The 23230-nt window shown below is 38.3% G+C and overlaps 1 protein-coding gene across 3 annotated transcripts in view; it reads right to left on the reverse strand.

The window, feature by feature from the left end:
* Nucleotides 1-12927: 12927 nt before the first annotated feature.
* Nucleotides 12928-23230, reverse strand: part of LOC134843638 (alsin-like) — a 36572-nt gene continuing 26269 nt past the window's right edge. For all 3 annotated transcript variants that reach the window (XM_063859829.1, XM_063859828.1, XM_063859827.1), the window contains 7 exons: nucleotides 22870-22978; nucleotides 22176-22420; nucleotides 21497-21701; nucleotides 21014-21063; nucleotides 17387-17539; nucleotides 13705-13798; nucleotides 12928-13345 (listed from right to left, as the gene is read on the reverse strand). In XM_063859829.1, coding sequence (XP_063715899.1) covers nucleotides 13301-13345; nucleotides 13705-13798; nucleotides 17387-17539; nucleotides 21014-21063; nucleotides 21497-21701; nucleotides 22176-22420; nucleotides 22870-22978 — 901 coding nt within the window. In that variant the 3' untranslated portion in view covers nucleotides 12928-13300. The remainder of the gene's footprint in view (nucleotides 13346-13704; nucleotides 13799-17386; nucleotides 17540-21013; nucleotides 21064-21496; nucleotides 21702-22175; nucleotides 22421-22869; nucleotides 22979-23230) is intronic.

The raw sequence follows: 23230 nt of genomic DNA on the forward strand, positions 1-23230 counted from the left end.
CGGTTTATTTACATAGCTAATTGAGCTGCTCCATTCACTGTTATTCTCTCTTATCTGACTCAATTGCATTTTTTGCATTTCTCAGAAAAGCATTATATAATGTATGTGCTTTCAGAACACTGTGCTTCGTGTTTCCCGCTATGGCGTCCTCGGCAGTGTGGGAGTTTTTCTCAAAGACTGAAGAAGGAGGAGAATGCAACAGTTGTCACAAGCTGATCAAGGTGAAGTATTCGAACACCACGAACTTACGTGCCCACCTGGAATGCTCTCACAAGGAAATTCATGAAAAACTTTTGGCCCAAGAGCAGTGCAGGAAGGAAAAAGAAGGTAAGAAGCCCGCCGTGGATAAAACACCAAAAATTACCGCCTTTGTGGGTGTGAAGAAATACGATCGCAATCGTGACAAACAACAAAAGATCAACAAGCTGGTGTCCAAGTTCATTGTAGAAACCTGCTCGCCGTATTGTATTGTTGACTATGGGTCTTTCCAAGAGCTTATTTCATATCTTGACCCCCGCTGCGATCTACCCAGTGAAAAAAGTTTCCGAACGATTATTATTCCTAAAATGTATGATCAACTAGAATTAAAGTTGAAATCAATTATTGGTAAAGAATTGGATGCCGGATGTTCGTTGACATTTGATTGACCCAGAATTGAGAACGCGGGCGAGACCAGTTGCAGACCCTCGTGGAATTCCTGAGTCCGCTTGAAGATGCTACAGCAATTCTATCAGGCGATGAGTATCCTTCCATATCAATGGTTTATCCAACGCTTGTTGGGACCATTAAAACTCTCCCTACAATTGTAACATCCGAAAATTCCCCAATTGGTCGATACAAATCTGACCTTTTACTAGCTTTGGAAAAGCGCTTTGAGTTTTCTTGGTGGAAGCCAGTTTTTGTGGTTGCGATGCTACTGGATCCTCGTTTTAAGCTTTCCCTGATCCACAAAGACAAGGAAAAGGTGGAGCTAGTTACGCAAGTTAAAGAGATTGTGCAATCCTATATGGAAGAAGTAGAAGGACCACAAGAAACCAAGATCAGGCGAATTGAGAAGTCGTCCGCAAGAGTTTAGGCTATCACTTCAAGAGCTAGTTTATTCGACGTGATTTGTAAGGAAATTCATGGGACTTCTAACTGCGAAAGCGTGGTGGAGAAGGACGAGCTCGAAGAATATTTGTCTTGCACGTGTATGCCTTTTGCCAAAGATTACAATGCCCTCGACTTTTGGAAGGCAAACTGTGTGAAATTATGTGAAGGCAAACTGTGTGAAGGTATCCCGGAGGTTCCTATGTATTACGGCATCCAACACCAACAGTGAGCGGCTGGGGTCGACGTCGTCAAATGTCATCTCAAAGAAACGGCCATCACTACTGGGTGAAAATGCAGGAAAACTCATTAAACTGAAAAACAATTTTTGGTTGTTAAATGAGCGCTGAATAAATCGTTTCAGACTAACTGTTTTCTTTAGAAAAAAACCGAAACCAAACCGAAAACCGAGATATTAATGAAAACCGAACCGAAACCGACTGACGGAGAAATTTGGCGAACCGCCGGGCCCTACACAGACGCGGACGTTCGGAACCAAGTATACTCGACGCACGGAACCAATTTGGCCAAAAAGAGTCATAGAGTTCAAAATGAAAAACACAAGAGAAGTAAGCATAGAGTACAATAAACAGCAGCAGGGCAAAAAAGAAGAACAGCGAAAGAACCGACTGAACTGAGTATTTTAGTTTGTTCTCTGGAGAGCGACAAGGAGGAGAGCAAAAACGAACATTCGGTCAAACTCGGATCAAACAGGAAGCGAGTCGAACCACTAGGTCGCACAGCATATGCAGAGGTGACATCAGTAAGAAGCGAGGCCTCCACGAGCCAGAAAAGCAGTAAAAGAATGATTAAAAGTACCGGAGCGACTACTCACGAGAAAGTTGAAAGGAGCCAAAAAAAATTGAAAAAGACGCCCATGGAGACCGCAAGCCGAAGCTTAAACTCACTTCAATATATTATCACTAAGAGTGTGTAGAAATTTATTCACGTTGAGTGGCTCTTCCAGCTAAAATGCTCGAAGTCTGACCAGAGCAAGTATCGGAACCGACGGTCGCGGTGAGAAAATACCGAATACATCCACAAAAGCGGTTTTAAAAAAATACAGAAAGAAAATCTTTCGAGAAAGTTTTGCAACCTTCATTGAGGCAAAAATTGATTGTCACAGCAAACTGACTTGAGGAAAACTGAAAAAAAAAATAGAAACCAGAATTGTGAGGTATACTACATATTTTTTAACATGCTACACTAAACACGGTTAGCCGTTTGCTGTGGAAGTAGCACCAAATGCTCCCACGGCAATTTTCCTTTAAAATTTTTAATTTGCAGATTTTAAAATTGTTACAGTTTTTCTACTTATAAATAAATTTAAGAGCTGTACGCGGTAGAGGCAATTACATATTTTTTAATACATTTTCAAAGTTTTATTCCGGCGAGGAAAAATTTACTTTCCGAGTTTTTAAATTTGCTTACGCTATAACTATGAAAAGCTTAAAAGTTTTGTCACCTTTCAGTCTAAGCTACAGCTTGTTTTTCTCCTTGTATCTCGATTTGTCAAAGCCGCGCAAACAGATTTTTTTTACACCAAAACAAGCTGCAGAACTTTCAAACTAATGTTATCGAATTGTGCTCAACAATATTTTAAAAAAATGCTAGCATTGAACTAGTAATGCGTGCTTCAGGGGCGACCGCCCTTTCCGCCAATAACTGTAAGGAGATCGCATACGCAGTTTTTGTATCTGGAAAGTTGCAAAACATATTGACTCTATTGCTTTATCAAAATGACGGAAAATTTTCGTTTGTTAGTTTTCATTTTACCGACATAATTCGCCTTCTTATCAGGCAATTTTTACTGGCTTGGCAAATGGTCGCATTTTTTAATGAACAATAATACGAACTGAGTGATAAAGCTAAGTTGCTCTGCGATAGCGCTAAGCCACCGATATCAGACGAGGCTCGAAAACAGTTGTCTGCATCGTCGCGTCGGTCATCGTTCTCGCAGTCAAGTAAATTGGTCAGTTAAATCAAAACTTGCTTCAACTTCACCTAGCAAACGTCCGCGCGAATATTCACTGTTGTTAGTTCGCTTTGAAGAGATTCAGAGACAACATGAAGCGTCATGAACGGTTTCAATCTACTGAATGGTTTCTGTCATGAACGATTTCTGTCATGAGCGTCATGAACGGTTTCGGTCATGAACGGTCTCTGTGAGATTAGATGAGAAAAGAAAACCAGGAACTTTGAATTCGATTCTTGAAAATGGGGAGGAACTTTGTATTTGAGAGTGTTTTGGTTTCCTTTCACGCACGCAAAATCAGGTACAACCGAATAAGTCTTCAGAATGGGGCGAGTGGTATATCAATTAAAAGCACTTGTACACGCGGTTTGAATTAAAAATTCACATTTATTGTGCTTAGAAAACTTAGAAAAAAATTTAAAACTATTTTTTCCTTTTTTTTTTTTTTCATTTGTTTTTTTGGAGACAAAAATTGCCCATCATGCCAAAATCAATAATTTTTCAGGTAATCCTTTGGTGTATTTCTGTCACGCAAGCTTCTTCCGCCGTCATTTTTTTTTTCTACAAGATTGCGTGAAAAAATACAATAAAGGATTGCCTCAGAAATTATTGAATTTGGTATGATGGGCAATTTTTGTCTCCAGAAAAAAAATAGAAAGTTTTAAAATTTTTTCTAAGTTTTTGCGCAATAATTTTGAATTTTTCGTTTAAACCGCGTCTACAAGTGCTTTTAAATGACATATTACTCGCCCCATTCTGATGACTTATTTGCTTGTACCTGAAATTGCGTGCGTGAAACTGCTTTTGCGTGACAAAAATTGCCCATCAGGCCAAATTCAATAAGTTTTCGGGCAATACTTTGGTGTATTTTTTCACGCAATTTTGTAGGAAAAAAAGGACGGCGGAAGAACTGACTGAGTAGTGTAGACTATTCTCCGATGAGCGACAAGGCGGAGGGTGAAAACGAACATTCGGTCAAAATCGGATCAAACAGGAAGCGAGTTGAACCACTGGGTCGCACAGCATTTGCAGAGGCGACATCAGTAAGAAGCGAGGCCTCCACGAGCCAGAAGAGACGATTCGCGAGAAAGCTGAAAGCGGTCACGAGAAAGGAGCCGAAACGATCGGGAATCGAAAAAAAAAGAACTCAAAAAAGAAAAAGATTCCCATAGAGAGCGCAATTCGAAGCTTGAAATTCACTTCAATATATTAGCACTGATACTGCCAGTGGGTAGGACTTATTCACGTTGAGTGGCTCTACCAGCTAGAAAAAATGCTCGATTTTAGACCAAAGCAAGTATCAAAACCGACGGGTCGCAGCGAGGAGATACCGAATACATCCACAAAAGTGTAGCGGTGACGAAGAAGCAGAGCAAGGAACCAGTTTTCCAAAAAGAGAAGCGACCAAACGTAAGGACCCAAAAAAGTATAAATTCTCAAATGAGGAAATTGTTTGGCTGTGTGAGGGGCTACATATTTGGATATCAATCATTTCAGTCACACTTATAATTGTTTTTATTTTTGAGAATTTCTCATATCATTACTGTGTGTTTCTCATATCACTGGTGTGAGCAGGTAATCTGTGCCTGCCTGGATGTCGACCTATAATTTAGTGTCTGAAGTATACGTACGTCGAAATAACAAGATGAATTGACTATTAAAGATCTATCGTTTTACTAACCCTTGTTATGGAGCAGCCAGCGAATGGAGAGTGGAAAAGCCACTGGGAATTGTTGCATTCTGGCCCCCAAATCAGGCGGAGCCACAATTACACTGGAAACATCGGAAAAAACGATTCTATTGGGCGATGGTGTCAAAACATGGACTAGTTTAATCGGATTATTACTTCGATGTCACCTTAACAGAAGCGCATATCATTGCACTGGGGGATAACTGAGGAAAATTAAGGAAAAAGGGGGAAAGAACACTCATTTCTAAGTTGTATCTATGTCTCCGACATGAGGGACACTGGGCACTGCACAATCTGCAACCACACTTGGAAATGGAAACGATTCGTTACCCGCGATTTCCAGAAACATGCGTAACAATCTTCAAGAAGAAGCGTAACGAGACTTATGAGATGTATCAAATGTTATCTCGAAGCAAAATGGAAGAGAGAGTTTGGAGTACTTCTACGCGGAACTCAGTGGAATGGCAGCGAGGTGTAATCTGGGAACACAGGGAAGAAAAATGGTTGGGGACGTATCTTTTTTCAATATGCGGAACAGGGACGCCCAGAATGAATTGTGCAGAGAGACGAAGACCCCGGGGAAGCGCTAAAGATCGCTATGTCATACAAACGCGGCGATAAGTATGCAAAATCGTATAAAGTGAGTGAGCCAGGATTCACGGGAGGCGGAAATACGGCCCCCGGGGTGCGCTGCAAATTAAGGCTGAATCTATCAGCAATATTTGCGGCCCAAGGGAACGCGGAATTCAAAAAGGACGCGGAACATGCCAGAATTGTGGGGGATTCCGAACGCCGAACCGGAAATTTTTTAACTGCGACCAGCCAAACTTCACTCCTGAACACCGACAACGATGCCCAGCAAAGTCTGTTACATCCATCTTCTGCAAGAAAGTGGGCCATTACGAGAGAACATGCATGCAGGTGTAAAAGATTGTCACGTGGGGGAAAGTCAGTTAGGCTCATGCACGGGGATCAAATGTTTGAAGTGGAGAATACCCCTACTGTTGAAATCAGCTCAGAACACGCTACTTCGGTAGGATTTGTGAAGCGGGAGCATCGTCGGTCATCGGAAAGCTCCGATGATTATATTGTTTTGGCAATACGACATAGGAGGGAAACACTATAGAGGATTGCCGGGTCAAAGTTAAAAATTAGCATCAATGGGCACCCGGTGAAAATTTGGATCGACAGCGAATCACCGATATCTATACTTACAATGGATGAATTAAAGAAGAACTAGCATTGGCTGAAACAGAAGAACACCGAGGATGACGAATTCTGAGACTACAGCAACAGTCGGATTAACTTGCTGGGGAAATTGGATGTGGAATTCGCATCAAACGGATGGAAGACAAGAGCAGACGTCAAAGTCATCGGAGGAAGCAGGCCGTCAATTTTAGGACGTGAACTCATGGGGAAACTGGGCCTGCAACTCATGCAGACAAATCCAGCGGAAACAGTTATGAACATCCAAGGGGCACAAGACACCGGCGGGATGAGCAAACAGGAGAACCAGAGGACCAGGATATGGACCCTTGGTATCAGTTTTTCAGTAAACTATTCCCAAAATTTTGTACTAGAACCAGAAAAATTAAGAATTATGAGGTCCAGGCGGAAATTTTCAAAAATCTCGTACCGGTACAACAAAAAGGCCGAAGAGTGCTGGCAACACTCCAAGAAAAAGTGGATAAAGAGATCGACAAACTGCTGGCCCGAGATCAGATAGAACAACTGCAGGAACGTTCAGATCAATTTTTTGTTTCGCCAATTGTAACACCGTACAAAAACAAATATCCGATGCCGAACGTAGAAGAAGTTGTAGATACGATAGGACAACTTATTTCAATGAAGAAAGGGGGATGTGTATTTTACCACGATGGACTGAACTTATGTGTACAGATGTATACAATTAAGTTTCTGGGGTCCCACAAGATACTTGAGAGAGCAGAAATAGTTTGTTTTATTCGCGACGCATCATTTTTCAAGGTGGCCGTCTGCTATGGTTACTACAACCAGCACGTCGGATAAAGTGTTAAAATTTCTGGAAAAACACATCTACCACCACGGGTTCTCTCGTAAAATCCATGTAGACCAAGGGTCAAATTTCACGTCCAACAAGTTTAAAAGCTTCTGTAATAGCAACGGAATTGAGCTAATCTACTCCAGTAAACAATCACCTGGGCAGGGGGTCGGTGGAACGAACGATCGGCAGTCTCAAAAACTTCATGCTTAGCTATGCAACCGAAAAGTAACAGAAATCTCCACAATTAATGGTCAACAAAGTGTTAAGCGCGTTACGCTTCTCGGCAAATGCGAATACATGGCTAACCCCTTTTGAGGCACACCACGGCCGGGAGGCGAAGACCATTTTATGTAATCTCTTTAAAAAACCAAGTTTAAAAAAACTGGATTCGAATAACGTTCTAAAACAAAGGTTTATGTTTAGATGAAAACGACTCAGAGCTGAAGGCGATCGCCTACCCATAGCACTCAAACTGAGAGGAACAATCAGACTTGATTTACGCCCCAAGACTGAGGAAGTCACCTCTTAAACTAAACAGCGATCAGTAGATCGACTCACACCAGGGGAAGGGACCACAGGACAAACTGCCCAACCAAGGGAATCAGGATGCCACCAAAATCTACCATTGGACCACTAGCAAAACGCTACACAGGTGCAGACTATTAAAATCTAACGTAGGATCTGAATCTAAACATACCATCAAACTGAAAAACGGGTATGTTCTTAGGAAACAAGCCGTGGCAATGAAACCCAAAACCAACTGCCCCCAAAAAAACGTAAGCCGGCGACCGTGGCGGAGATGCTACCAAGCGAAAGTCGGGGAGTTTCATGAAGCCCTAAGCCGAAGCGGCCAAAAACTGTGCAGACAGGAAAAAACAAGGGTGATCGCCGAACCATCAGCCGACTCGGTCAGTGATGATTATCGGCCATTGGACACCATCCTCTTGTAACTACCAGTCGAACTTGAGGCAAGGGAAGAGGCGGTTGCAGTGAGCCAAGGAACGAGCGGCGCGTCGACGCATGAGGATTGGGCGGCGGCTAAAGTACAGAACACGAAGGCGAAACGGGCGAAGGAAAATCCAAACAGACCAGCACTAGTTTCAAGAGAATGTCTCTCGAAGAGTAGCCAGGAAGAAGGAGATTTGGAGACGCAGAGCGAGAGTTCGGGAGCCCGAGAAAGTACGAGGCGACGCAAACCTGTGGACAAAATGGAAGATGATGATTGGCTCTATTACTAGAGAAAACCCGAGGGGCGGAGAAAAATCGAAGAATCCAAAATCCAAGGGATATGGAAAGAAAAACTGATTTCGGAGTTTTCAAAACTTGTAACCCAGGGGCAGGGATTGCCATAAGCCTATAACTCGAAACTGTTTCAGTGTTTCTTCTTATTATAATAAATTTAAGTTACAATGTGTTAAATCATTTCAGTTGATACCTATTATGATTTATATTCTTGAGCGTTTCTCATAACACTACTAAGTGTAAGCAGGTACCTGCCTATCAATCAATCTAGGTCTGCCTGGATGTTAACCAATAATTCAGTGTCTGAAATATACGTTGAAAAAACAAGTTGAGTTTACTCATACTGACCGTATCGTTTCACTAACCCTTGTTAGTTGACACCTCAAAAAAACTTGACACCTAGAAACTAAAAGCTTATGAGCGTTAATTTGAAAAGCAGTACAGCAATTTTAGATCAAGCAGGCGCAAAAAGGAGCCGCAGAAGCGTACGTGCCTGAGTATGCTCGAATCGATTCAAGTATCGGAGCGAAAACCAACGAGAAAAAAAATAGGTCGTGAAATTCGCAAGCAAAAGTTGAAAAGGCAAATGACTAATGTTGAAAAAATTGAATACGTTTTTCAAGACATTAGTCATTTGTTTATGATCAAAATTTTTAAAAGTCTGATGCGGGATACTCAACCATACATAAAATTTAAGTCTTTTTTATTGTGGTAAGTTTATTGCGGCTGTTGAAAAATCAAAAGTTACACAGAGGCAAAGCTGCGCTTTGCAAAGAGAACACGACCAAGAACACGACCAAAAAGCAGCTCTATCAAGTGACATCAGAAAAAGTTGAAATAAGCCTCAAATTTGCAAAAACTCGAGGTTTAGCAAAAACTCGAATTAGCAAAAATCTGTGACCTAGCAAAATTGAGTCTCACGCACTAACAATTCAGCCACGGATGTCTAATCCTCAAAAACTACCCACTAACAAGGCATCTACATATGCTAATAAATAGCCAATTCGAAACAGCAAAAGTAGCATCAAACACAAAAAGATACGATTTTGCACTTAAGAAATTGCGAATCTTAAGGCCACATTATGTATAAATTAGACATTTCAAAAAATTGAGTTATTGAATGTGTTGAGTTAGAAAAATTTTGTAATCGAGATTTTATTATTGTTGGTGTTTGAAGCAAATAGCTTTCTTCGGTTCACTTGATGAGTTAAAAAAACATCAACTGTAAAAAATTATAACTATTCAAATGTCAAAGCACATGTTAGCAATAAGATGTAAAGGTGCAAATTAATATCAAAGGTGCAACTAGAGGCCAGCTAAAGCTGGAAACACCTGTTTAATAATTTTTGCAATTTTTGTGTTGATGCGGAAGGACAAGGGTAATTTCAAAAACAGACCTATAGCAAACAAAAGTAAATCCCAATATAAAGACTTCAAAATAATTTAATTACATGAGATACTTCAGTTTTCTTGAAAAATGAAGTGATTATAAAAGCTTGTTAGGTTAAAAGAGGCTTAAAACGTTATTCATTAGTTTTGGGCGGGTTGTTTTCGAGAGAAGCCACAAAGTTTCAAAAAACGGTCAAGAAAATCGAAAGTTTGACTTTTCCGAATGTCATAGTTTTTTGTATCAAAAAATGAACTTAAACGCTTATACAGTGGAGCTGCTTCCCACTACCACAACCCGTTCTTGACACTGAAACTAAAATCTCGGATTCGGGAAGGTAATTTTTGAGAAGTTAAAAAACTTTAAAAATATCAGAAATTCTACTTTACGAAGGGTCATAACTTTTTGTGTCAAAAAATTTGGGCCTAGCCGCTCATGCAGGAGAGCTTCTCATAACCCATTCTACCTATTGAAATCAAAATCTCATTTTTGAGGGGACAATTTTCGAGAAAATTTTGAAAAAACGATCAAAAAAATTGACTTTACGGAGGGTCAGTACTTTTTGTGTAAAACACTTTAGGCGTAATCGTTCATGTAGCAGAGTTTTCCACATGCCATTTTTCTCATTGATACCAAAAGCTCAGATTTGGGTGGGTAGTTTATGAGAAAAATCAATAAGTTTCGAAAAACGGTCAAAAAAAAATTGTAATTCTGACTTTACTGAGGGCCATAACTTTTTGCGTGAGAAAAATTAAGCGTAACCACAAATACAGAGCACTCCCCACAACCCGTCCGTTTGATTGAAACTAAAATCTCAGATTTTGGAGGGTAGTTTTTGAGAAAATTCAAAAAAATAGAAAAAACGCTTAAAAAACCAAAAATTCGACTTTTTTAGGCCCATAATTTTTAGGGCGAAAAAATTTGGGTGTAGCCACGACCTGCTCTATCCATTGAATTCAAAATCTCAGATCTGGACGGGCATTACGAGGCCAAAGTGTGCACTTGATAGGAGCACAGTTTTGTGTCTGTATGTTCCTGGATTCCAGAGACAAGTCTTTAAACATGGTAAAACTTTGTCGGAACGATCAAAGAGAAGGAAAGAACAAAAGAAGAACAAAGGGAGCGTGCTTGTTGCGGAATCCGCTTACAATGCACAAAATGCACAGTTTGGCCTCATAATGGGTAGTTTTCGAGAAAATAATAAAAATCAAACATTTGGTTCAAAAGTTCCCCCCACACACTTTTCCGAAGGCTGTAGGAAGTGGGGCAAGGTAAAAAGAGACTAAGGGATTATTCGGGCACACAGAAGAGTGGGCGGATTTACCATTGGTACCACTCTTTTGAAAATCGGTAAGGTAGTTTTTGAGAAAAACGGCAATTTTCCAAAGCGTCACAAAAAAAATAAATAAAAAAATCCAATCCCAATAACATTTTCATAATAACTGTTTTTATCAAACAGGAACAAAATATCAAAATTTCTTATTGCCAATTCGACTGAGTAAATTCGATGTAAAGGTGCAAAAATAATATCAAAGGTGCAACTAGAGGCCAGCTAAAGCTGGAAACACCTGTTTAATAATTTTTGCAATTTTTGTGTTGATGCGGAAGGACAAGGGTAATTTCAAAAACAGACCTATAGCAAAGAAAAGTAAATCCCAATATAATGACTTCAAAATATTTTAATTACATGAGATACTTCAGTTTTCTTGAAAAATGAAGTGATTACAAAAGCTTGCTAGGTTAAAAGAGGCTTAAAACGTTATTCATTAGTTTTGGGCGGGTTGTTTTCGAGAGAAGCCACAAAGTTTCAAAAAACGGTCAAGAAAATCGAAAGTTTGACTTTTCCGAATGTCATAATTTTTTTGTATCAAAAAATGAACTTAAACGCTTATACAGTGGAGCTGCTTCCCCTTACCACAACCCGTTCTTGACACTGAAACCAAAATCTCGGATTCGGGAAGGTAATTTTTGAGAAGTTAAAAAACTTTAAAAACATCAGAAATTCTACTTTACGAAGGGTCATAATTTTTTGTGTCAAAAAATTTGGGCCTAGCCGCTCATGCAGGAGAGCTTATCATAACCCATTCTACCTATTGAAATCAAAATCTACTTTTTGAGGGGGCAATTTTCGAGAAAAGTTTGAAAAAACGATCAAAAATTTTGACTTTACGGAGGGTCATTACTTTTTGTGTAAAACACTTTAGGCGTAATCGTTCATGTAGCGGAGTTTTCCACATGCCATTCTTTTCATTGATACCAAAAGCTCAGATTTGGGTGGGTAATTTTTGAGAAAAATCAATAAGTTTCGAAAAACGGTCAAAAAAAAATTGTAATTCTGACTTTACTGAGGGCCATAACTTTTTGCGTGAAAAAAATAAGCGTAACCACAAATACAGAGCACTCCCCACAACCCGTCCGTTCGATTGAAACTAAAATCTCAGATTTTGGAGGGTAGTTTTTGAGAAAACTCAAAAAAATAGAAAAAACGCTTAAAAAACCAAAAATTCGACTTTTTTAGGCGCATAACTTTTAGGGCGAAAAAATTTGGGTGTAGCCACGACCTGCTCTATCCGTTGAACTCAAAATCTCAGATCTGGACGGGCATTACGAGGCCAAAGTGTGCACTTGATAGGAGCACAGTTTTGTGTCTGTATGTTCCTGGATTCCAGAGACAAGTCTTTAAACATGGTAAAACTTTGTCGGAACGATCAAAGAGAAGGAAAGAACAAAAGAAGAACAAAGGGAGCGTCCTTGTTGCGGAATCCGCTTACAATGCACAATATGCACAGTTTGGCCTCGTAATGGGTAGTTTTCGAGAAAATAATAAAAATCAAACATTTGGTTCAAAAGTTCCCCCCCCCACACTTTTCCGAAGGCTGTAGGAAGTGGGGCAAGGTAAAAAGAGACTAAGGGATTATTCAGTCACACAGAAGAGTGGGCGGATTTACCATTGGTACCACTCTTTTGAAAATCGATGAGGTAGTTTTTGAGAAAAACGGAAATTTTCCAAAGCGTCACAAAAAAATAAATAAAAAATCAAATCCCAATAACATTTTCATAATAACTGTTTTTATCAAACAGGAACAAAATATCAAAATTTCTTATTGCCAATTCGATGGAGTAAATTCGACGCAGCAAATATTGCTGCTTTAAGCAACACTAATCGCAACTTATTCGCAACAATATTTGCGTCCTCGGTTCGAAAAACAGAAAGTTTTTGCGTCCTCGGTTCGAAAAACAGAAAAACGTACTATAACTTATTGCTTCGCAAGTGTAAACAGCTGGTATAACTGTCAAGGGCCCTAACCGACGGTTAAGACCGGTTTGGATAACTGCTGTTTGCCGATTTTTGATTTGATAGTAAGTTGCCTTACGTTTAATTCCAAGCTATCCATTGTATTTTGTTTACCTTGACAGTTTGTCCAGTTTTATGGCAAGCATATTTCGCAGCTCTCTTTTTAGAATAAATATTGAATTAAAACTATTTTCATAAGTCTAAAACTAATTAAATTAATCACTGGAATTTGATGCAATCTGATAATTAAATACAATTCGAAATATACATTGGAGTGAAATAGAACACGAGTCGCGCAATAACAGTAATGGGATAGAATATTGCAGCATTATAATTGCGTAATTTACCGATAGAAATTTATAGATAAAAAAGTATTATATTATATTCCTCTAAAGCAAAAAATTTGGCTAGTTTGAATGGCTCTAACAAGTCTACGAGTTTTAAAATACACCGGTGTTTTGGTTGGCAGGCAAGATATACAGTTTATCGAAAATTTCAAATAATGCCGGACTGTTTCTATTCAATCTTCGTCACTTGATCAACTTCTATTCGATCGGCGACGCTTCTTCATTTTTTACTATCTTCCAACTTGATCGTTATCAGCTATCCCATATTTTTTCCGTGGTTAGATGAACATACGCGACCTAAAAGTGAAAATATAAAATAACTGAAAACGAACTAATACTTTGTTTAAGTTCAGGGATCGATTTGGAGAATCATGGGGGATTTGGGTAGCTACATCGGGAACTCGAACCCCTCACAACCCCAATGTATATTTATGTCGCCCACTATTTGACGAACTAACCATAAAAATTCTCCAACGAAGCCAATATATACAATCTTTGAGGGGACAGCTGGCCTATTTTATTTGATAAAATCCTTCTAACAAAGTATCCATGAGTCTTCAGGTAATCAATTGGGCCGAACTCAAAGAGCGTGTAGGTCCTGCTTAATCTTCGCCCATCGCTTGAAAAAAGTCAAGTTTAATTGACTTGTGACTGACCTTCACAGTCTGCAGAATAAATTCTGCCTCGGGTGTGTCGGAGAAGTTGGCAAAGTCTTCCACGAACTGAATTTCTGAACTCAAGTAGCGAACCCTGCGAAACAAACAAAAAACAATTCACTTGAAAGCTCTTTTGGTCCTGACTCACTCCACTGAAACGTTTTGTAAGTTTGGGGAAATTAGTGTTGCAATTACTATATGGTTTCTGACTGCCGAAAAGTTGAAATTGCAGCAATGTAGACAACACGGATTAACTGACACAATAGAAAAACATGACATCTAAATTGAAAATCTAAGCAATCTTCAAAATATGACAAGTTTCAGGAGAGATTCAAGTAAACTTCAAAAATATCAAAGTGAAACCATCCAAATAATATTTTGAGACTAAATAAATTTCAAGGTTTACTAAAAAACCAAACGGCCGAAATACGATATATTTCGTTCATCAAGACATCAACAACAAAAATATAATGTATCGTGAAATCAAAAATTCCTGCAGTGACTATATGACTCAAATCCATTTCCTCCTGAAAAAAAAACTACTTTTTCTCCGCTCTGAAATTTTTTCATTAGATCGTTTTGGAATCCGAATCACGACTGAAAAGACTTTAATGTGATTTGAGATAAAATTCGAGCTCCATTTGAGGTACCTAACACCTCGGTGAAAAACTCCTAGGTCAGAGTTCTTTGTTTGTTTGTTAGCCAACGGCTCGGGCTTGGCTCGTCTGCCTCCAGGTAGAATAACTTCGGGGCATTCACCAGCCGAAGCCACAGGTCTGCAGGGTGGGCAAAATTGGTGTTGGGAAAGTCAAAAACGTGTGGGTTGCATGAGAACAAGTTGGATATACAGGGGAAATGGTGGTCTAAGCAGGACAGGTGGATGTTGAAAGCTGACTGTAACCAAACCGGTGTTATGCGAGCTTTCCACGGAATATTTTGGAATAGAATTGCAGGCTCAAATTTTGAGAGAGGGATACTTATAATTTGGGAGAGAAGGAACTAGGTTAAATGGCTACAATACTTTAGTTGTAAAATGGGTTTAAATGAATTTAAAAGAAAAGCAAACTCTTCGTCTCGATTATTAAAATCTAGGTATGAATTTTTGGTAGACACAAGATTAGATAAAAAAGAGATTACTTCTTTAAACTGACCTGAAAAAGATAGATGTTTTGAAGTGGGGAAGGAAAGTGTGGGAAAAGTTTTAGGGTGATTGGACTGGTAACTGTGGGATAAAAAACTGAGTCAAGAGTGTGGTAATTTTTAAAAATGAGCATCATTACTTCACTGTGCAGATGGGCAGTGAAACTTATGAGCCTAGAACCAGTAGAAACAGGAAGCACTTGATTTTGGTTGACCTGCGGAGACCAGTGCTAAGTTACTAGAGTCATGGGAACAAGCAAGGTGATGCGTAGTTAAGGAGGGGTCTCGTTAAGGCTTAGAAGTTTAGGAGGAAAGCTTCTTTTGCTTGACCACACAAAGTGCGAAGTTATTAGAGCCATCGGAACAGGTAAGGGGAAGCGTAGTTAAGGCGCGGTCCCATTAAGGCTTTGAAGTTTCGGAGGAAAGTTTCTTTTGTTTGATCACATAAAGTGCGAAGTTACTAGAGCCATCGGAACAGGCAAGGGGAAGCGTTTGGGAGGGGTCTCATTAAAATGCGCGGACCAGATCAACAAACCGGAAAAGCATCACCCAATTACGTAATCACATGAGATGAAGACCGAAATTTGTACATTATGACAAATTTCTCTCTCAAAACAAAATTTGAACGCAGAGGCGAAGTTGCACTTCGCATACACAAGAAAAAATTTGACCAACAACGCTACTGGAAAATAATTGAATGCGTAGAACTTTGAGTCTACAAAGTTCAACCAACCCCTCATTAAGGCTTTGAAATTCAGGAGGAAAGTTTCTTTTGTTTGACCACATAAAGTGCGAAGTTACTAGAGACATCGGAACAGGCAAGTGGAAGCGTTTGGGAGGGGTCTCATTAAAATGCGCGGACCAGATCAACAAACCGAAAAAGCATCACCCAATTACGTAATCATATGAGATGAAGACAGAAATTTGTACATTATGACAAATTTCTTTCTCAAAACAAAAATTGAATACAGAGGCGAAGTTGCACTTCGCATACACAAGCAAAAATTTGACCGACAACGCTAATGGAAAAATTGAATGCGTAGAACTTTGAGTCTACAAAGTTTCTTAAGTGACGCACGCCAATTATGAGTCTACATAATTGCTAGGTGACGCAAACCAATTATGACGCAATAGCAGTACCAGTCAACTTGAAACGAAATTTACCAACTAACATGCCTCAAATTATAAAGCGGGCGCATTTTAACTAGTATAAGAAAAAAATTATTAAAAAATCCGACCCTGCCCAGGTTTGAACCCTCTTATTTTGCTGCTGGTCTCCTTCCCTACCTCTACGCTACAGAACCATGATACCTACTTTCAAGCTAAAGTGCAATTTGTAATATAATAGTCTGTGCTAATATCCATAGCATTGGCTGTACTTGATAGCTGGATCAAAATGAAAACTTTCAGAATGAACACGTTTTGTCGCAACAATTGCATCGCAACGATATTTGCAACTTAGGTTGGAAAAAAAGAAAGTTCATTCTATAACACAAGCTATGCTGGTGTAAACAAAAAAAAGAAATAAAAATACGCTTGCCCTGAGCATTGTAGTTTTCAATTATTTTCCCAGGTGAGCAAAAACAATTCTATAAACCTTTAATTCCGCAATTGATATATTTACCACGGAGTTCGGTTTACTGATCTGTTAATTTACTGACACTTCGGTTTACTGAACGCACCTCAATCATAGCATAGCAGAGTCGATAATAGTTCTGCATCAGCATCAAAAACTAAATAATTTTTGCTACTCTGAACAGATGTGAAAAAGTTTTAAATGTTTTAAATGCCTTCTATAAATTTTCGAAACAATTGGAGCATATTCTCCTACACAAGTCATTTGTTCGATTTTTCATAACTATAGAATTGATGAGACATTATCACCCACTGAAGAATATTGTTTATAAGACATAATACAGCTTCTACTTAAAAAAATTGACACAGAGGCGAAGCTGCGCTTCGCAAACGTTAGCGAGAACACGATAAAACGCAGCTCTATAAAATGCAATAAGAAAAAGTAGAAATAAGCCTCTAATTATGAGTCTCAGGCAAAAACCACTCAACCACGGACCCTTAAGAATCCCTTTACAAACACTAGCCACAAATAAAGCACAGAACAGATGCAATGAATTTTCCAATTCTACAGATCACTAAGTGAACACTTTAATGAAGACTTTATTTGCGAGTAAGGTTAGAAAAAAGTTCGTACTAATACGCTAACGCTTGCAAGCTCGCTCGCTATGAGAATGGCTTTTCAAAATAGCATGTGAGCCTTACCGTCTAACAGCATTTACTTTATACATGGAAATCAGCACAGCTTCATTTCCAGGAAAATAAATGTAGTACTTTATTACTGATAGCTTTCACAAATCTCTACAATCACACTCAATCTGATCATAGTGGGCCTCGAACTGTCAACCTATCGGTGGGAGGCGAGATAGAAATAGGTGCACTAGCCAGTTCACATGCGCTTTAACCGCAGCCCTTTTTTTTTATGTCTAACCCCCTCCCCTCTCCCTCAAACTTTTGTGACGGTACTCACTTGGCTCTGACAATGACGAATAGAAATATGGGCAGGACAGTGTCCATCATGAGACGTGTGCTCTCCTCCCCACTCAACTGACTGGCACTCTTCACCAGCTGCTCAAATGCATCACTCACACACTCCAGCTTCCTACTCGGCACCACCGCATCACTACAACACCCACACAAATGATAACGTTAATGAGGTCGGGTCGGACTGCTAGCAGACAATCTAAACTTCATACCGGTCCACGAGCAGACAAATAAACCTGATTGGCTGACTTTGACAGTTCAAAGATTTCATCAGCTTATTTTGTACAAATTTAGTGCAAATAAAGGAAAAAAAGTTTAGAATAAAACATTTAACAGAAAACATTTCGACCATGCCTCAGCGATTAAACGGCCATGCCCAACGGACGGACGAGAGAAGAGTTCGATCTGAAATATTTCACGAAAACATCAATCATCGCATACGCAAGTTAAAACTATTTCCGCTGATTAGAGCATTCGTCAATTAGTTTGCTTACTTTTAATATATCTGCCCTTGAACCGGTATACAATTTCAGTTGTCAACTGCTGGCTACAAAACCAGCTAAAATTAATTTTACTGTCTATTGTTATTTAATTACTGCCAAATTGTTAGCAACCGTGAGCCTAAAATCATACAAGGACAAAAAACATTCGATGATTTTAAGGTTAATTCAGTCATTATTCATTAGTACTAAAAAAATAAGTGACCAAAAAACAAGAAAGAACCAAAAAACAATGTCTCCCTCCCCGAAAAATGATTTAGGGAGAAAGCGTTTACTTTAAACTATTTTTGTTCTGACCATTTGAAAAATGGGGAAGAACTTTTGTATTCGCGTGTAATAAGATGAGCACGCATACTTATAATAGCTAATTTAACCTCAAACTAAGCCATGAAAACTCAGTTTTACTCAACTAAAGTTAGTTTTTTGAGTTTTTAGCCATTTTGCAGAATTGGCATATTTTACTATTCACTATGATTGTCAAATATGCCTAAGTTTTCTTTTTTTTGTTCGCTCAGATCTTTGTATCACACCACGCAGAAAAAAAACGAAACTAATTTGAAAAACTTTTTTTTTGTATTTTTTAGACTATGCTCGGAGCATTCTGTGCTACTTGCACAGTAACCAGCTATCCTTGTGTTACATGCATTTTATTGTTTGAGGAGCGGCAGATAGTTCAATTGGTCGATGTGGGATGACTTAGGCGAGACAGTTCACAAGGGCCAAAAAATTAATAAATTAAGCATATTAGGCAACAAAAGTTATATTCAAAAGAAGACGAACACACAAGAAAAAGAAAAAACTCAAAAAAAAACTTCAAAATAATTTTCAATTTTGCTCAATAACTTAAATTATTTAGGAAAACGTTTATTACCACGGAGACGCTAAATGAATTTTACCAAACCAGTTTGCATTTACTTTTCAAATTTTTTTTCAGCCTAAAAAACCTATTTTACGAAGTATATCGTCACTTTACTCCATCGCTTTAATCGCTCGAAATTATTTTAAAACTCAAAAATTCAAGCCGGTTTTTCTCGCCACTGTTTTTGAACAACTTTTTGAAATTTTCAAATGTGGTTCGAATCCCAAATGAAAACATTTTATTATGATATATAACTCCACAACAATATTCAATTGGAAACAAGGATAGCCGGTTACTGTGCAAGTAGCACAGAATGTTCCGACCATAGTCTTTCAAAAAACTCTACGATAAAGCTTTTTTTTTCAAATTAGTTTTTCTGCGTGGGGTGATATAAAAGTCTGATGTTAAAGTATAGTTTAGGTATATTTGACATTCATAGTAAATCAAGCAAATAATACACAATTTTTTTTAAAAGAAAATTGACTAGGAAAACAAAAAATCAAAAGATTTCAAATTATTTTTTTTTTCAATTTTTTTTGCTAAAAATTTTCCAATTTTCTGAAGTTTTTAGTTCCCAGATTGGAGCTACAAATTAAGTTTCAAGTTAAGTTTTTAGGGCTTAAATTTTAAATTTCTCGTCATTAAGCTGTTGTAAGCCTGTTCGCTTGCTTTATTCGCTCGAATTAAGACGAAAAAATCAAAAATTTCAAACAGGTTTTTCTCAACTCTGGGAAAACTTTTCTAAATTATTTTATGTCGTTCGAATCGCGACTGAAAGGGCTTTAATATGATAAATCACTCAACCTAGTCCGATTATTTGTGGTAGCTGTTTTGCGTGGAAAACGAGAAAAAACTAAAACACACCCGAATAGAAAGTTCCTCCCCATTTTCAATGGTTGGATTAAAAATTAGAGTCAGCCCACCATCTATTGGGTCGTTCGCGTTCCTAGCAGTTCAGGCTAACAATTATTTTGAGTTCCACACCACCTGAGGCCTGGCCAACAAAATGAACTTCATCGGTAATTCAATGTTAAACACGATCTTAGGAGTTTGAATGGACATAAATTAGTTTCCGGCAACAAACTTGAGTTTTAGTTTAATAAAATTAATTGGGATTCGAATGCCAAAAAATAGCGCTAATTCAAACTATCCGGATGAAACGAATAAAGGAAAAAACTTAACTCGTTTTTCCAAAAATCTGTAAACTTAAGACAAAAATGATGAAGCTGTTTAGTTTGATATTCGAATATCAAACCAAACGTTAGCACCCTTCTAAATCAACTCGCCTAATTTGAAAAAAAACAATCAATTTTTCAAATAAAAAAACGTAAAATGCGCCTCTTCCTTTGTCAAACAAAGACCAGGGCGAAAGAACGCAAAAAGATAGGCATCATTTTGCATCGATAACCTTGAGTTAAAAAATGAACTAAGCTAGTGTCAAAACTTAAACACCTTGGAAAATGAAAACATATTATTAGTTTTCCGACTTTTGAAGTGAGCGGCGGAATGTTATACAGGTGAAACTTTTCCAGGCACAATAAATGGTAGCCGGGAATCGTCTCTTACGATTCGCCCTCTTACGAATAGACTCAATAACTTAAAAAATACTTGAAGACTGATGACCATAAAGATAATCATCGTCGAAACAACTAGAATTCTTCACTGTCCACAAATGGTTATAGTCAACCAACAGTTTATATGACTTTTGAATCATTTTTACTATTTTCTATGATGCAACTAGAACAATAGGTCAAAAATATCATTCAGCCTACCGAGTGAACAAAACATTGAAAATGGCTCTAAAATTGTTTGAGGAATTTGTTGAGTTACAAGAAAAAAAGTGCTCGGCTGAAATCCATTGAAAAATACTCCTAGGAAATTTGTTAGACCTAAATAGGCCGCCAAGCAAAGCGACTGCTATTTTTTAATAAATAGGTATGTATTGTGCATCGTAAGCGATTGATTTAAGTCGAGTTCTCATATATCAGGGCTAAAATAAGAGCATGAAAACTGTTTTGAAAAAATACCCTGATGCACATTAATACCATGTGCACTTTTACTGTCTAAAATAACCTCAGTAACAAGGGGGAGCTAAGCGTTCATAAAAGTCACTTTTGCTCTTTTACCGTTCGCACCATCGTATCCTTTTACTATATAAGGTTTTCATTTACATTGAAGGTTCTTGAAAAATTCACGAAGGAAGAATGGTTACAAAAAACGTCAGTTTTATAAGCAACACAAGCCAAAATTTTACCTTATTTTCTTCAATGCTTCTATAGCACCACTATAGTCCACGCCTGAGTTCTAAAACAATAAATGCGTCACTTTAACAACAACAACAACAACAAAAACTAAGTTGAACTGAAAATTTCAATTAGGTTACCTTCGTACCAGCTGTAACCAACAAGGGCTCTTTCCGTGTATATCCCCAAGCAAATAATAACCCATGATATAAAAACTACAGTTTGAGCTACATATTTGCGTTGATAGCCAGCGGCGGGGGACTATGCTGGTATCGTCAATTTGACTATTCAAAAGTCAAATTTGTTCCACAAGCCACAAATTTCCAATTTTATAAAGTAGCAAACGCTCTTCAAGAAAATTTAAGAACGTTTTTGGGAAAAGCGGTCTCCTGGAAAAACAACAAAAAATTGAACGTCCAGGTAGACTTAAACACGCATTGTGGGAGGAGGTGGTTTTGCAATGCTGGCTCTAAACCAAAGCGATTGAGACTAACTTTATTGGCATCAAAAGAAGGCTGAAATTTAGGCTCCACTTCGTAGAAGCTCATGAGTGCTTTGTCTGATTTCTTGTTGAGGATCTCCAACTTGTTTCTGTAGTTTGCATCTTGGTCGGCATTGGAGAGAACGTACAGTGATATTACCACACTGTACACTCGGCCGAAGACCAGAGGGTGCACAAGTTCAAGAGCAAACGTCTCGCTGGACAAAAAGAATAAAATCATTTAAAAAATCGAAATAGGACTATGAAAAATACCGAAATTATGCCATCAAGTCGATCAAATGTTAGTCGAAATTCCGCCAGACAAAATTAGCAAATTGTCACCACTGTTTTCGGTACTGCGCTCCAAAGATGACTTCAATGAACTTGAGCGTCGATGGCAACTTGAATACTTTAGTGCTTAATGACTTTAAAAAGTAACTATTGAAACTTATCAAGTCGACGACTGCATTGCCATATTTGATCTTTACCCTAAAAAAGGTTTACAACTTGTAGATTAAAGACTTCAGGAAATTTGATACACCTAAACTTCGCCTGAAAAAAAACCGCAGGTAATATATACTCCGCGTTAACGAAAATACTGCTAGTTACGCACAGTGCATTTTTGCAAGAGTCAATAAGTTCAAAAATTAATGATGGACAGTTTCAACTTCAGCGACAAGATCAGAGCTAACCTTTGATTGTCAGAGTCGTCCGAATTTCTACTCATCTGACTGTTCTGCTTGGAGTACTTAGGATCAATGCATGGCAACAGGTAGCCAATAGTATCTGTGAGTCTAGTTGTGATGCTCTTCAGTTCCGAGATGGAGTGCGGCAGTAGCCTTCTGTGGACAGCCGAGGAGGCTTCGTAAGTCGCTCGGAACACGACTTCTAACTCGTCCATCAACTGACCAATCGGATGTTTCTTGTTGCCGCATATCTGAACAGTTTCAAAAATAAACAGTTGCTGAAATCTTTGCAAAAACATGAAAAAAAAACTAGAATGAGTGCTTAAAAAATGTGATACCCAGATTTGCGTGGAAAAAACATCTGAAAATCAAAATTTTCTCAAGCCTTCCGCATTCGGAACAAAAATTTTATTCATGAAAACTTACTTTATTCGAATTAACTTTCGCTATTTACTCTTGAAGCCGTTATCACTTCGCATTGAAAAAGTCACAATGAGTCATCATCAATAGTTTATTGATGAACCTCCGGCTATAGCTCGAAACTTGCCCAAATAAACATTAAAAATTACCCAGCATAGGCTTTAGGTTAATGCTTTGCATGAAATAAGTATAGTATATTGGAGAAAACTTCATGTAAAACATCCATTGTGCTTTTGCGGACAATGAGTTTCAACAATTCTAAGTGACTAATTGCTATTACCCTGGTTAGGAAGTCCCTGATTTGTGATTTTTCCTCATCTGAGAGTGAGTACCAACTAGACTGAGCAAGAGGCACAATGTGCTCAATGTCCTTGAAGATATCGGTGTCACTGAAATGAAACAAAAATCGGTCGGATAATGTATTATCACATTCTGAACTGAAAATGTAAAGACAATCAAAATTTTTGCTGTAATAACACAGTTTCCTGTATGACCGACTGCCCGGAAATTATTTCATCCAATTAGAATTGAGTTCTCAAAAAGTCACTGATTTGAAAGGACATTGATTAATTTTGAGATTTCGGTCCATCGGCCTTGAAGGAATGCGTATTTCTGATAATACAAATAAATTATTTCAGTAC

Source organism: Symsagittifera roscoffensis, chromosome 4 (assembly GCF_963678635.1).
Source record: "Symsagittifera roscoffensis chromosome 4, txSymRosc1.1, whole genome shotgun sequence".
NCBI classification, from domain to species: domain Eukaryota; kingdom Metazoa; phylum Xenacoelomorpha; order Acoela; family Convolutidae; genus Symsagittifera; species Symsagittifera roscoffensis.